Source organism: Camarhynchus parvulus, chromosome 1, assembly GCF_901933205.1.
Source record: "Camarhynchus parvulus chromosome 1, STF_HiC, whole genome shotgun sequence".
Classification (NCBI taxonomy): domain Eukaryota; kingdom Metazoa; phylum Chordata; class Aves; order Passeriformes; family Thraupidae; genus Camarhynchus; species Camarhynchus parvulus.
Genome location: NC_044571.1, coordinates 27,037,164 through 27,053,498, shown reverse-complemented (window position 1 = coordinate 27,053,498; position 16,335 = coordinate 27,037,164). Strand labels below are relative to the sequence as shown.

General features: G+C 41.2%; 1 protein-coding gene across 1 annotated transcript in view; it reads left to right on the top strand.

Moving 5' to 3' along the window:
- SH3RF3 (SH3 domain containing ring finger 3) overlaps nucleotides 1–16,335 on the top strand; it is a 248,050-nt gene that overhangs the window by 219,747 nt on the left and 11,968 nt on the right. Inside the window, exon 9 of the mRNA XM_030957484.1 lies at nucleotides 14,992–15,329. Within this exon, the coding sequence (XP_030813344.1) occupies nucleotides 14,992–15,329 (338 nt within the window). The remainder of the gene's footprint in view (nucleotides 1–14,991; nucleotides 15,330–16,335) is intronic.

The window sequence follows — 16,335 nt, the reverse complement described above, 5'->3', positions numbered from 1 at the left end:
GTTCCAGTTTGTTTCTTGGTACGGATGCTTTAGTCTGGAATGTTTTAGTTCAGTTCTTTCAAGATTTGTGCACAGAATACATACTGTTAATCCATTTCCTCTCAACAAAGGCAAGGGGACTGTCTTCATCACAAATGAGCCACTGCTTCCCATGCTCCAGAAAGTGAATCTTGCCTCAGTGACCACCAAGTGATTCACCAGAAACTTGGCCAGGGAGCAGAAACCTCTTTTTCTGGTCATGAGAACTCAGGCGACAAAGTTCTGTTTTAGGGCAGAAAATTCATGCTTAAAATCTCTCCAGCACCTACTCCTTCATCATTAGAGCTCAATTTGAAAGGACAAAAACCTGGCAACTCAGTGATGAATATTTTAAAGCTGGCAAATTACCCAGCCAAAAGCATGAGCCCCAGCTGTCAAAACATAGAAAACTTAAGCTTTACAATAAAACAGATTTCTGTTATTTCTGACTGGCTAGGATTCTTTTGCTTAGATCAAGGGCAATAAGTCATTGATCAAAATTTCTTTTTCTTCTTCACATTTTTGATGTTAGGAAATGCTTTCAAACTCCCCACAGATATTTCAAGCGCTGACTTTGCTGCCAAGCAATCTCCGAAAGCTATTCCTTTTTTCTCTCCTCTCCCCCCGCCTCTGCTTATCTGCCTCACAGTGCTGTCACAGGATTTCTCAAGTGTCCGCAGTGGATTTCTCTAACACTCTTTTGAGTGGTTCTGTGCTGCATTCTACGGCCTTAAGGGGAAGTGGATCCCGGGGAAGAGAGGCTGGAGAGTGCTTTAACTTCAAGAGGAAATTCAGTTTATCTGCTAACTGGAGATGAAGCTGTTTGGATGCCAAGGCACAGAATTCTCCTGGCACCTGTAGAGACCTAATTTTATAGCACAGAGGACCCAGGAGCTTTTTCTAAATCCTTAGCACGGCTGGAGGAAGAAAGTAGAACTGACAAAAGAAAGAGCATGCAAGGGAGCACTGGAAGCAGAAGGCTGGAGGCGTATGTGTGCGCAAGTGTGTGTCTGCGTGTGAGCATCCCGGCACTGGTGTTCCCATGGCATTCCCCTGCCTGCAGAAGAAATCATGCAGGACCAGATGGCTGGATGGGGCCAGGCTGTGGGTGGGGATGGCAAGTATGTCCTTGGATTAGTTGGGTGAAATGTAAGTGCTCTTGTGCTATCAGTGGGAGACGTTGACACATTCCGCCTGTTGTGGGATCGTAGGGGCCAATCCCCACCCCAGACCACACAGCTCTGCAGCTGAGCATTCCCTCGTGCCTTTGCCCTCTCCCTGCCCTGAAGGGAACATGTTCCTGAGGAACACGTTTTCATCTCTCATTCCCTCATGACATCAAGGTCGCAGTCCCCATGCATGACTTAAAAAGCCCAGAGTGTGATGATCTTCCTGTCCCTGTAGTTCTCCTTTCTGCCTGAAGCAGTAAGACACAGAGTTGGCATGAGCTGACACTACCCCACCACTCCCAGGAAGGAAGAAATGCATGATGAAACCATTCCAGCAGAAAACAGAGTAGGAAGCTAGATGCCTTGAAAACAATGAAACAACTTGCAGTGTGTCAGAGTTGGTGGCATCTTGGCATCCCGCACATTCAGGACTCATTTGTTTTCTTCAGTGGTTTTCCAACTGTGAATTCACAAGCCAGTAAGTCTTAAACCACCAAGAGGCAACAGAGATTACTCACTGAGCTACAAGAAATTTAATTTTAACTGCCAATGCATTTTTTTTATGGAGACAAAGCCTGAACTTTCCTGTGAAAATTGTCTCTAATCAACTTTTCAGTGCCAATGTTTCTGTTTCCTAGGTGGGTTAAAATATCTACAGTCAATGCAGAAATCTTTCAGCAAGCTCTACTAGAAGAATTACATAAACTGAAAGAAATTGCCTTTCTGAAAAAACATCAATACTGTAGGAATAGCATGTTGAAACAGTCAACAAATATCTGTGGCATGTTACTATTTTTGTTATGTAACTCAAGGGCATAACTAAGTTATAGCAAAGGGATATTTATCTTATTTTGTACACTTTTGTTTATTATTCATATTGCAGAAGCAGATAAAAATGTACAACTCCTTAGCCTTTCTTTTGCCAAATGGTAAAGCCACTTTCAGTTGAAAAAAATAACAACCCAGACTGACTCTAATGTCTCAAGCATCTAGTAATTCTCTTCCGACCCAGAGAAGACATGGAAGTCTCTGAAGGACTGAAAAAAAAATGTTACTATTTTGCCCTCTGGAGAAAAGATCAGTCTCAGGAATTCAAAAAGCACACCATGCAAGTCGCTTTTCTGACACTACATCTGCAGGCTGCCTGTAGTCAATTAATATAGTGTGTCAAGCAGTCAACCTTCTAAAAAGCAATTTATTATAAAGGCAGAACTCAACCTGTTGCTTTACCTTTTTTTACATATGTTTTGTTTGGTTCATATTCACTGACATGCTTCTGTAAGTTAATACTGCAGAAGCTGTAATACTAACCTTCAGTCTCAGATCACTGTGTTCAGCAGAATAGAAGCAGATTGGCATTGGGCTTCATCACCAGATGCCTTAGGGAGAAAAGTAATTAAATGCAAGTCCATGGCCAACTTATTTTGCAGTAAAGTAGATCTCCTGTGCTGTAGTTTTTTGTCCCAAGTCATGATCAGTCCAGAACTAGTATATTTTTAATGGAACTAGGTGGCTTTTTTTATGACCTCAGAGATCTCTATTCCCTCCTGTACAACGTCATGTTATTTTTCATATCTCTAGTTTTGAGACAGAAAAGGGAGGAGGTCAGGCAGGCAGATCCTATCAACACAATGGTGCCTGCTTTGGCAAGGGAAATGCATAAGCTAGGCTTTGACTAGGACATAAAACAGGAAACTGATTTTCCAACTTCTAAAATTTTTCTGGACAGGTTTTATATCCAAGCCAGATACTCCTGGTTGGCAGACTTAAGAGTGAGCCTGGCTGAGAGATACAACTGGACAGCAGAGACAGTAAGGATGGTGGCCCAGAAGCCTGGAATGGATTTCCATTCATCAGCCGTGAGGAAGTCAGGTGGATGCCGACTTCCCACCACAGATGTCTAACTTTTCTTGAAATTGTTCCACTAAGAAGACAGTTCTGCAACTTCCCTGAACAATCCATTCCTGTCCTTTCATATTCCTCTGGTCAGAAAATTCTCTATTACCCCTCACAAATCTTTCATGGTTATAACTCAATCTTGCTTCTTCATGTCTTGTTCCAGATGGAACTGCTGTCAGCTGTCTCTTGACAGCCTTTCACATGTTAGAGAGCTAATAATGTGTTTTATCCTTGAGAATTCTCTTTGTTCAACCTCACTGAGCCCAGTTCCTTGCCTTTCTTCACAGTAATGTTTTCTAGACCTCTGATTACACTTTCATCTCTCCTCTGTGCAGTCTTCAACTTGCTGGAGTCTTAAACTAGAGTAGTGGAGTAGTGTCCCAGAGTGGAGTTGTGCTGAGATCTTGTTAGTACAAATGAGGGTGGAATAAGCACTTTCCATTACTGATATATAAGTTGGTTACAGATAAAGCTTGTCTTTTCCACAACAGCATCTTGACTCACTCCCAGTTTGTGATCCATTGTAACTTCTATGTCCCTTTGCAGAGCTGCTGGCTGGCCAGTCACTCCTCATATTGCAGTATGCATTTGATTTCTTATTCCTAGCAGTTGCATATCATGCTTGTCTTTGCAGATTTCATTATGGTGATTTGGGATCATTTCTCCATTTTAGGAAAATTGTTTTGAATTCTTACCCTGTTAATCCTGCTGTTGTGGATTAACCCTGGCAAGCAGCTTAGATTTACACAGCCACTCTCTGCCACAGTAGGAAGGGGAAAGAATCAGTAAAAGTGAGAGAACTCATGGAATGAGATAAAGACACTTCAACATGTAAAGCAAAAACTGCCACACAAGCAAAGCACAACAGGGAATTCACTCACCATTTCCCACTGACAGGCAGGTCTTCATCTCTGTTACAGTGCTGGTGACTTGGGATGACAAACACCATCACCCTGAATGTGCCCCACTTCCTACCTCTTCCCCAGGCTTCCAGTTGCTGAGCATGACACCATACGGTCTGGGATATCCCTTTGGTCACTTAGGTCCTGGCTGCACCCCCAGCCCCCTTGCTGGTGGAGTGGGTGAGAGGCAGAGAAGGCCTTAACAATGTTCAAGGGCTGCTTGCTAACTAAAGCAGGGTGTGTTATTACTGTTGTGTGGTCCAAAATACAGCACCATACAAGCTACTACGAAGAACATTAACTCTGTCCCAGGTAAAACCAGGACACTGCTTGGGGACTCAATCAGCTCAGTGCCCACTGCTGGTCTTAGAATACACTCAGTAGCTCACATAGCAAGTAATTAATGGAAAGATTGACTAGCGCTAGGACTGAGACAAGCCCTAATGGTACCTACTTGAAATGTCCTCATGGTTTGACAGAAAATCATTAACTGGAAAACATTGCAAAGCAACTGGTAGCATCTGGTTATCTGTGGTTGGAATTCTGAAGCAGCATGAATACTGCTGAGTTAAAAAGAGGGGGACTGGAAGGAGGTCCTCAAACAAACACATTGCTGTTCTGGCAGGAAGAAGAGTGCAAGATATTCATCATATTGCCTACTCTGCTCTGGGAAGATTGTCAGATATAGCAAAGTAATCATAGTACAGGACCTTGAATAGAAGTCGTGATTGCTTAACTGATGGGCTACTAATTCTGTTATCTTTATAGGCAGAGACATTCCAATCAACCAGGATCAAATTGAGGATGGGACAATTATAAGTTAATGTTTACCCTCTCTGTTTTGCTAAAATGAAAATCAGAAAGCCTGCCAGTCTGTCGATCAGCCCCTGCAGTTTTGCACCGTTATCTGACTTGTGTAAAGGGTGTTTCATCTTCTTCTGTGGTAGGCAGGCTCAGAGATGGAATGACAAAGCTGTCATTTCTGCTCCAGTGCAGTAGTAATTTTATCTTTATATAGTTTCCATCATTTTCAGATGTGAGATATATTTGCCCAACATCTTCACAGAAGCATTTTTAACTTATGTGTTAAAATTGACCATTTCTTTCCATTGGTTGGCAGGATTTACCATTTATTTCAGGTCACACTGGCCTCTTCTGCATCAGTCAACTAGCTGGCAGAGTGAAGAGGAATATGCTGTATATGTGCTGTCATTGGTAATTATTTCTGCAGTAGTTGCAAATGAAAACACCAACCAGATGTCCCTGCCTTATTGCATAGCACAATCCAGACATGCAACAAATTCGTGTTCAGAGAGCACTCGAGGTTACAGATGTGAGTCTGTGTGCAGCCTGTGTGAGATACTTCTCACTGATATTACCCTGCTGTCAGCTCTGGCATAAAGCATATCCTCACACATCTTGGGTTACCCAGATCAGTTTAAGCCTGACATCTGAGCTAACATGTTTTGTCTCACAGTTGGGATAGAATGAAGCAATGGAGAGCATTCTTGGGTAGCACATGTGACAAGTGGTAATTAGTTAAATCAGTGTAACTCAGTTGCATTTCATTCATGGTTGTACCTGCAGGTCATGTAGCAGGGAAAAAGAAGAGGGCTAAACAGACAAATGAAGGGAAAGTAAATGGAGGGACAGGATAGCAAAGTAAAACCAGGGTTAGTACAAAAGTGAAAAAAAAAGCTGCAGTGCTATTGGCTCCCTTCCCTGCTTATGCCCTAGTTACTCCCTTTGGTTAGTCCTGTTTCTCATTGCTGATCCTTCTTGCTCTGCACTTTAACAAAGAGGAATTTTATATTCCTAGAGACCTGTCTTTAGTATAGGGTATTTTAAGCAAATGGGGGGAGGGTGTATTTTTTAAGCAGAAAAAAGATGAAACTAGTAAAAAAAATGAAATACTAGTTTTTGCTGAAGAAGGGATGTGCTTATGACATATGCTGCCAAGGCTTGAGAAAGCAAGCTTTTTGCCATGGCAAAGTTCTCTAGTAATTAAAACCCAAGTGTTGTGGCATTTGGAAAGTGACAGTTCCTTGGTGACTTTACCGAAGAAATTGTCATTTACATGCCTGGTCATTCATCTGACACTGACAGCCATTTTCTTTGCAATACTTTAAAATTAATCTGAGTTTCTTTCTTCATTTTTTTAAAGAGTATACTTGATCAATTGATCTTCATGCAAGAAAACTACTTCAGTCATCTTAGTGTGTCCTGGGAGTAATTCACAGGGCTGCTTGGAAATACAGTAAGAGTGAAAATCTGTAACACAGTTGACAGGGGAGGTTACAGAAACCTCAGCTGCTTTGCCTGCAAAGCTTATGCACTTCAGTAATTGATCACAAATCAGTGTGCAGGACGACAGTTCTGTCCCTGTGCAAGAGACACCCCAGTGAGGCCTGTGATGCCCATGGAAAAAATAGCACCTGTGGCTCCCTGTGTGCTCGGGGGCTGAGCTTCTCTTACACCCAGAACAGATGCCATCAGCTTGACCGTGTTAGTAGTATTGCTTTGTTTGAAATATGCTGTCATGATGGTAGGAGGGAGAAGGGACAAGGCCCGATGTTTTTAATGCATGAAATAAATCAGAAATGTTTGGGGAATGCTCAGATTTGATGCTGTTATAACTGCCAAAACTAGAGGCTAGCCTTCAGAGAGAGCAAAATTTTCATGCTTGTGGCTTTGATGGCATCAGGGACCTGCTTCTAAAAGGTCAGACCATCTGAGGACCATTAGGGCCCCTCTCATTCCTGTCCCTCACTTAATCCAGGCTGCCCAAGCAGCAGTGCAAAGCCCAGATAATTTTAAGAAATCTAGGCAAGAGGAGCTCCTGCTTTGATCCCCTCTAGGCCACAGTCCATGCAAGTGTGATGTATTCTGTCAGTCTCAGCTGACTCCCCTGTCTCCAGCTAAATGCATCTTTTAGGAGCTGTTTAATCCTTGGAAGGAATTATTTCACCATAATGAGTATATACACAAATTCTGGCAATTTTGCACTGTCTGTTGACAAACCTTCTTTTTCTTCCAATGGGGAATTGATTTTGAGAGGAGAATATACCTCCTGTGATATCTGATTTTTCCACAAGCAGTCTTCCCTCTGAGTGCAGGCCAGCCCAGTACTGTGTGGTTTGTTGGAAGTGCTGAAATTCCAGCCTGAGGTGGCACAGCTGCTGGAACAAGATCAACCAAGCGGGAATAGATACGTCAGGGATTAAGCACAAGATGGCCCCCACTAATCCAAACCATTTACCCTCATGTTTCCGCTTTCCATAAAAGTACAAGTGTCACTTGCCTGTCATTTAACAAGATTACAAAGGAAGGCCAAGCAATTTTAACTGTTTGTTTCTGAAACAAAATCTATCCCTCATGAATGGGTAGAGCCAGAGCCAGCTACGTGTAAGACTAAAGTATGTCAAAGCACATTGTGACTTCTGTCATTGATTCTCTCTCATTCAGGTGTTCTGTGAGTGGCTTACTGCAAAATCTGAGTGTTGCTCCCAATGCTTCCCCGGACCAATAAATCGTTTTCACTTCCTTATGTGAGACAAGGAGCAGCAAGCTAAACAGTCAGTCTAAACCATCTCATTTAGAAACATTAATTTTAAGTAGTTCATCTAGCAGTTGATTTAATTGTACATCTTTTTCTCATTTCAGAATCCTGTGCTGTAGTCAAGCTGTGATGGATTATCCTCTAATTTGAATAAATCAGCCTAAAGTTTCACAAGAATGCTCATGGTCTGTCCAGCTGTTTTGCTCCAGTTCTCTAGAAAGTACAGTTAGTCTACCACAGTTGATTTGTATTAAAACAAAGGTGTAACATTTCTAGGCTTCAGATTAGGTTAGGTCCTCAAGACACAGTGTATCATAGTGCAGGAGACCCCCATGCAAGGAAGACCTTGGCATGTACAAAGGCAGTGTAATGTCAGGTTAGGAAGCAAGCTGGTATCCGAGAAGGAATAGGGCCTTGTTAGCCCTGTCACCAGGACTTTTGTGGCTCCTTGGTGCAGTGTGAGTGCAGCAGCCCTGGATCTGAGGTTTGCACAGCAGACATGGAGCTGAGGAATCCAAATTGCAGTTGCAGGGCTGTGAAAGTGCTCTGGGGCTGCGGTTCCCAATGCTCTGTGTCTCTGCCTTGGCTGACACTGCATCCTGATGGCTGCCTTTTGCCCTCTCTCAGACCCTTGCAGCTGAGGAGTCCCTGAACAGCTGATTTCCCAAAGCTGAGAGGGCACAGGGGAGGGCTCATTCCTGGTTTTGTCCTGTTTCCTAAACTTTTGCCAAAATACCTAAATTTTTTAGCATAGCAATAATTCTGAGAACGTTACTGTTTTTACGGTCTTTTTATAGCGAGGTGGAGTTACCCTGTGTGTGCTTTAAGTACTATTTCATTTACCTGTTGGGATTTACTGAAGCAGAGTTTGGATTCATACCACTTTTTAATAGTCCTTGCTAGGTCTGTTCTCCATTAATTTGTCTAATCTCCTTCGAACCTCTTCATACTTTTGGCTTCTACAATACTATGTGCATGAAGTCTCCATTTAATTATGTGTTATGTGGAAAAGTGCTTCCTATTTTTTTCATTTCAACCATTTGCCTGATAATCTCATTTAGGTTCCCCCTAATTCCTGTACTGTGGGAAAAAATCAATCCATTTCCCACGTACCATCTCCACAGGAAGGGGTTTTGTAGGTCAGTATTTCCTGTCAGTTTTCTGCTTTCCAAGCATGCCCAAAGTATATACTTAACGCTTCTCTATGTAGGCCGTGTGGTGGGCAGGAGACTGGAAAAGAGAGGGGAGATCTCCATGCTTTGAGCTGAGTTTCCCTTACTTGTTGGAGGATAATTGAAATCCAGTAGATTGCTGAGCAAAGAAAAAGCTGAGTGTCAAATGTACAAGGATATCAGGCCTACTCCTTTATTTTGTGCACCAAAGAGGTTGCTCACACTTCAAAAGAAGAGGTGGACTAAAATTAGGACTAAAACACATGCATCTGACCTTAGTTCTAGAGAGAGTGGCTGATTGGAAGTAAGTGAAAATGTCACACAGTCTTCTTAAGAACCACAGTTTCATCACTTCTTTGCTGATGTTCTTGCATTTCAGTTTATCGGTGCACAATTTTGAGTTACCTCATCACAGCAGTAGTTTTCAACTCCCTGTGCTGTGTTTCAGCTGTTCCCGGGATAAACTAGCACTAAAACTGCTACAGTATCAGGGAAGCAGTTCATCTCATTCACCCTTAACCCTGTCAGAGTCTCTTTGACCTTCTACCTCTTCTGAATTTTGCAGCCTCCAGGAAGCTTAATGATAGCTGAGACTCTCTGCTTCCTCTTCACTTGGTTTAGATTTTTTTTCCTTTAAGCTAACCTTTAACTTTACTCCAGTGTTTCAAAGAGCTAATATTCCATCTAAATTGAATATTGAAATATATATTTTTGATTCCCTCTTTATCTCTTTTTGTAGTCTCTGAAGCCTTGCATCCACCTCAGTTCAATAGAAGCACATGATGAAGTGCCTTTGTGCTTTGCTGTATTGGGACCTGAACACTAATTTCTTATTCTCAGTTTCATTTTCAAAACATTTAAAATTCCTAGACAGGTCTAGCAAGACATTTTGTTTATTTTCCTATGTTTTTAATAGTATCTATCTTCAAATTAATAATAAATAAATAAAATGTTTTGTGCACATCTGTATGCATGTTACTGTCACTGGAATTTAAAAGCTAAAGATACTGTGATCCTAAAATCCTTTTTGTTTCTTGGCATGTAACATGTATAGTGAGATTATAATAATAGACTTGTGGCCAGGAGCAGTTGTCTCCATTAAAAACTAAATCTTTGGCAAGTATTTCCATATAATACATGATACCAGACTAGTCTTTCCCTAAAATCAGAGGAAATTGTGTAGTAAGTAATTGCTGTTGTCTTGTTCAATGCCTCATGAGAAATAGTGGCAAATTGCACATGATAAATACATATCCAAAGGTATTTCAGACCTGAAGCTTCCCTTTGAGATGATATTGGTTTGGGACTTTTGTCAGGGCTTTTTGAATGATTATCAAAATCCCAAGTCAAATAATTTTACAGATTTAAAAAACCCAGATAGCTTTTTTCCTCAGAGACATAATCCAAAATATGACCTGCTGTTTCAATGCAAGCATCAATCACCAGAAGCCACATTGGAATCAGAATAAAAATGCACTGTTCTCCAGCCACTAACTTACATTTACTCAAACAGGCACTGACCAAGTTAAACAAGCAATAAAAGTGGTGGTTTGGGGGTACTGACTAATAGATGAGTCCTGATTTGTGAGGGCTTTTGAGCCCTCGTGGGGCTCAGGACAGCATTAAACAGTTTTGTTTCTTTTTTCCTCATTTTTAAATGAAACCTCTTCTTCTCCCTCTGGCTGTCTTATCTATTGATGTAACTGGTGTTGCATGAGAAATTACTTCATTTCAGTGACCGGAGACAGCTTTTCTAAAAGCTGCAGTAAGGTTTCCTCATTTGTTTAATGAACCTGGATAGGCAGAAAATTAAGTATCAGGAGCTGCAGAGGAAAAAAACTAAACCAGAATGTTCTGTGTATTGGGTGGCTTAAAAAATATATCTGTATTAATATAGCCAGTACATGTAATTGGTATTTAGATTATGGCATGATTATTGCTTTGCAGACAGGGGACTCTGTTATCACTCAGTCATCAATGAAGTAGCTGCATTCTGTGCTCATCTCATCTCTGAAGCTGAAAGAAGAGCTAGTTATTATCTTCAAGTGAGTTATTAATGAGGGGAAAAATCATCCCCAATTACTGTGAAGCAAAATATTTCAACATTTACATATCTCAGACTTTAATTTTGATCTAATCCTTTGTGAGTTCTTAAGCTCAGACAGTATTCATTTTCCCAAACATTCTCACACTGGCATATTAAGAGGAACTTACACCTGTCCAAATGCTGGCTTCCTTAAGGATATGCTCCAGGGTCACAGAAGTGCTGCCCATCCCATCCTTGTGCTGCTAGGGACTGATATCCTCTGAGATTCCTTCATGCTACACCGTAGGAACAGAGCCTCCACTGTCAGCTGTGCCAGAGAAAAAATTCTGAGCTGACTGTACTGTCTGTGTTCCCAGTCAATTTTTGGGGCTTTTTTTCTTAACTAGAAACAGCCTGGAATTTATTTGTAAGGGCTAATTTTGTTCTTTTGCTTTCCTTTGAATCCTTTTGAAATTAATGGTTTGGAGGTTTTGACTCTGAACGTCCTAGAATAAAACCTGGGCAACACAAAGGTGATGATTTAAATTCATATAAACATGTGGGCAGTAACCAGGAGATGGAAGAAGTGCTGTCCACACTGTGAATGCATCTATCAACACAGATGTGAAGGTCTGACCTTGGCAGATTCAGGGGGTAGGGATGTCAAACACAGTTTGCAGTCAATTGGAAATGTAGCTACTAGACAAAGAAAACTCAATAATTACACAGCTGTTTCAGTAGATTACAGATTTCCTAGAAAACAATAAAACAACCATCTGTGAATGGAAAAGAAACTAAACTATTTTTTTTAATTCAAAAACATTTCTGAAAGTCATCAGATATCTCCCCTGTAAACTTGTTATCTCTATTCAAAAGTGACACAGTCTGTAACCAATTGGTGTAGATTTCTCTACAGCATTTATGTCCATTAATGCTTCATTGATTTACAGTGAAACTGCTGAAGGACTGTCTTGAATAGACATATAAATATTAATTTCTAGTGAAGGATGGCTGCTATTACACTAAATATTAAATCAATTCATAATACTTGGACATTTGCAATAAATCACTGCTGGGACTGAATACTAACATCCCATTCCCTTTTTTTTTTAATATTAAAGCCATGGAAAAGAGCTGGTTGCTCCCAAAGAAATGTAGAGCTTTGTAACACTAGAATCATGAACAAATTCCCACAGCAATTGGAGGACTTTCAACTTAGTCCCATTTTACAGACAGAGAGAGGCATGTCATGGTTTAGATTGAACTGCTGATCACAGAAGGTTCAAACCCAATCTCTTTCTCATGGGTGATATCACAGTAAATTATCAGTTCCTGACAGTGCTTCTTTTGCTTGAAATGCTGTAAGCAGCATCAGCAGAGGATGTGGCCATGTGATACCAGAAGGCTGAGAGCCAGACTCAAAGGGAGAAAGAGCTGGACATATTGTCTAATCTCCACACACACAAAGTGGTTGGTATCAGGTCACCTCTAAGTATCTTGCCCAAGGACACTGCTTGAAGGATGGCACTGCTCGGGTTTTGACTAGGCTTAGCAATTGAATTAAGTCATCTTCTCTCTTCCAAGACCACAGATCTTAGTTTCAAAAGTTCAGTAAAACACTCAGCAGGAGCTAAAAATCAATTTTTTATTTTTCCTTTTATTAAAGTAGAACAAAGAATAGATCAGCAAGTTCGTTATAGCTTTCTGTTTCCTGAGGGATAGTAGCTTAAGAGTAGAAGTTTATGCCAGGGCTAAGCCTGTGGAGTGGAAGCCGTTCTTAAAAACAAAACTGAATGACTGTCAGGCTCATCTGCTTTTTAATGTGTAGAAGGGTGTGAGTATATGCACCTCCTTCATTCCAAATATTTCTGCTTCTGTGCCTTAAATGGTCTCAGTTGCACAAGATTTTTCTAATGAAAATTTGCCAAGGTATTTAAATTAGAAGCAAAAATGAGAAAAGCTGCTACCACATAGGAATATTAATTGTTTGTTATACAGGGCTTTAGTTCACATAGTTACTTTGCATTTGCAAGACTGCCAATTAAAGAGGTTCAAAGTGCTCACTGCTGCACAATAGCCATTTCTCCAGAGCCCCACAATGGCTATTGTGTTCTGTCACTGACCTTTGGACACCTTCAAATGCATATTGACACAGGATGCTGGGATCATTAGAGATATTGTTTCAGTGTGCCACAGGGAAAGAAGAATTTTGCAATTTCATTACGAGCTTTAAAATTTTATATAATGATGACAGCAACAATATTTCTTAATTAAACAGTGAGAGAAAAACTGCAGCATTTTTTCTGGTGTTTCAGGTGAATTCCAGCATGCACACTTTCCATACAGTCCCTTCCCATCAGGAAAAGAATATATTTATCAGGGGCATTTGGTCTGCTTTTCTATTGTTTCCAGGGGAATTGATTTAATTTTTTTGACCTGGTGATGCCATATGGCCGGCCTCCCTTAGCTTCCATGGATTCTGCCTGGGTGAACATCTTGACAGGATGGACCCTGTAAGTGCAAAACACTATTTTAAAACATAACCAGTGGTATGCAGGAGACCAGGATCTGGATGCACAGATCACCCTAGGACAACAGTTCAGACTCTGCTCTTCAAAAATCAGTGGGCTTTGGCTCTGTGACAACAACTGTGCTTCATTTTATGTCTTCTGTGTCTTGGCATCTAAGGTATTTCTGTTTTCTTACCAGTCCATGGCAGTTAAAGAATGCAGACAAGAACTTTGGAAGCAGCGATACCAGATACTCCAAGTGCATTTGCCTTAGTAAATCCTAGCGTCTTTTAAAGTCTTATCTTTATTTTATTGTAGCCTTTCTATTCTTTAAAGCTGCTTTGAGAAATTACTTCAGCAGTCGGAACATAAAAGAGCATAATTTTAAACCTTGCATGGGACATTTTGTCTACAGAGAATAAATAAATTACTGGCTTGTATTTCCAACAAGTGTTCCTACTTGAATATATAGACAGAGTTTCTGTTCCGTAAGTCTTGCTGTTTCTGGGTTTGATTTTATCCCCTGGGATCCTATTACTGAACAAATTATCAAGTACAGCTAAACTTCACAGCCCTGAGACTCTGAAAATAGTTTGGGTAATGGCTTGCACTTCTGACAAAAGAGGAAGAAATCTAAAAGACCTTTGCAAAGATTCTTGTATAATTTTTAAAAAATGGAAAAAATGGAAAATTTACTGCACAGCATTGCTGGTTTGCAACTCTAACCTAACATTGTGGAACACGTGCCAGAGGATGGCCAATTTCTACGTATAAACCACTAGCCAAAAAACTTTCAAGATGAAGGACACAGTGTTTGGTATTTGTGTGTGCTTGAGGTAAATGTGCGGCAGGATTTCTCACACTGTTGTAAAATCCAAAAGGTCAGATGTGTTTCCTCAGGAACATAGGCTAATTTTTTTTCTTCCCATTAATTAAAAGGGTGCTATTATCATCTTTTCATTTCTCTGTTTTAGAAATCCTTGTAGAACTTTGAAACCTCCCATGCACTGCCACTGCAATTGCCAATTGTGAATTTTGTGGTCTATCTTCAAACGTGAAGGTGATACCTTTACCTTAACACATGCGGGGCAGTGACCCCCTTCTGAGAGGGAGACATAGTTATTGCTGTGCGATGCAGGATGTGAAGGGTAGCATGTTCTGGAAAGAGTTGTTAAACTAATTCTCATGCCTCCATTCTCCCTACTGTAAATCTGCATCAGATAGTAAAAGAGGCAGTAATGATGAATGCTTCTCTTGCACTGGGCTGGGATCTGAAATCTCTCCTCAGCCCATGGTGCTTCCCAGCAGAGGTTTTTAGCCATGGGTCCTTCTTACTTGTGGGATGTATCTCTATTAAGGGACAGGATTCTTCTTGAAGAGAGAGAGCAGCACTCTGCTTGCTGTCTTCTCTGCATGGGAAGTTTGTGTCTTTGCTGTACTAGTGTATCTGCACTCTTTCTATGAAAAGGCACATGATTAGTGCCTGGATAGATTTGAAAATGGGGATAATCTTTGCAGTATGTTTGGTCCTTACTCTACTGAATTAGTTGAAGCCCTTTTCAATGGGGCGGGATTTTCATAGGATCTTTATTATAAAAAATTCAAGTTCTACCTGGATCCACCTCTGTGGCAGTTTTGAGAGGTTTCCTGCCTCACACATTGAGGTTCTCCAAAACGAAAGCAAAGGGACTTGGTATGTCTGCTCACTGCCCGTGTTTTGTTTGGTTCCTTTGCAGAAGGAGAAGAAGAGCGGGCTGTTGAAACTTCTAGCAGGAGCATCAACAAAAAAGAAGTCCCGCTCCCCACCATCTGTGTCCCCCACCCACGACCCCCAGACAGCCATTGAAGGAGTTCTGCAAGGGGCAGTGGGGCCTGAGCTGTCCTCCCTCTCCAGTCACGGCAGAGCTGGCTCATGCCCCATCGAGAGTGAGATGCAAGGAGCCATGGGGCTGGAGCCTCTGCACAGGAAAACAGGCTCCTTGGATTTGAATTTTTCCATCCCTTCACCTGCCAGGCCTCCCCTCTCTTCCATGGCAGCTATTCGGCCAGAGCCCAAGCCTTTGCCCCGGGAAAGGTAAGTTGTGTTTCTCCTGAGGTTGCCTGCATCCACAGGGAGCAGTTGGAGGAGGGATGAAGGTTTAGCTTGCTCAAGAGTTGTTGCAGTTTTGGTGTGGATTGACTGTACATGGCTCAGCTGTCTTTTAGGAAGACAGGGCTTACATGCTGCCTGTTGAAAATCATTTGGTACACCATGCAGGTTTAAAGTGTTTAAGAGCACCTGTCCATGACACTCCACAGCTCTGGTCAAAATGTGGAGGACAGCAGTGCTTTCTCAGCCCAAATGGTGTAAATGTTGCTGGCAAATGCCACATTCTAAATGGGATTCCTGTATTTTAACTTAAGGAATAAGTTAAAGGAATTTGCATATTATGTCCCATCTGGACATGTCCTGTTCTGCAATACCAAAGATTGTTTCAAATTCTTCTTGTTTAGAATACATAAAGATACAGCCATCTTCAGTGACCTGTTACCAAAAAGGTAGCTTGTTTCTAGAGAGGGATGTACGAGTGATTCTGGAGTTCATTTCAGCAGTCTGCTCTCCACCTTGTTGGTATGCCTCAGATTAGCTGACTTCACAAACCTGAAAAAAGAACAGGAATACCAAAATACAAAAGCAGGTGGAAAGAAAGATAACTGACCAGAAAAGAGCTGGGGGTTGCAGAAAAGAGATAGGTTTCCATGTGCAGAGTCACACTGGCTTCAGGTAAATGTTTTCTACAAGACTGTAGCTTGAGGACTGGGAAGGGAATAAATAATACACAGCTACAGTGCTGTTAAAGTGCTTTCTACTCAGAAGGTGATTGAGAAAAACATATTTTTACTAAAGCATTGAGGAATTTTCAAAAAGCTGTTCAGGGAACACTCTTGAATTGGTATTTAATACAATTTTGAAATAACATTAAAATCACAGAAGTTGGAAAGAAACTAGTTTTGTCTGAGTGTATGAAAGAGGCTGAAGGGAATGGATTGGGCAAGGCACCTGCCCCTAAATACTGTTGGGATCATGAAGCAGATAATGT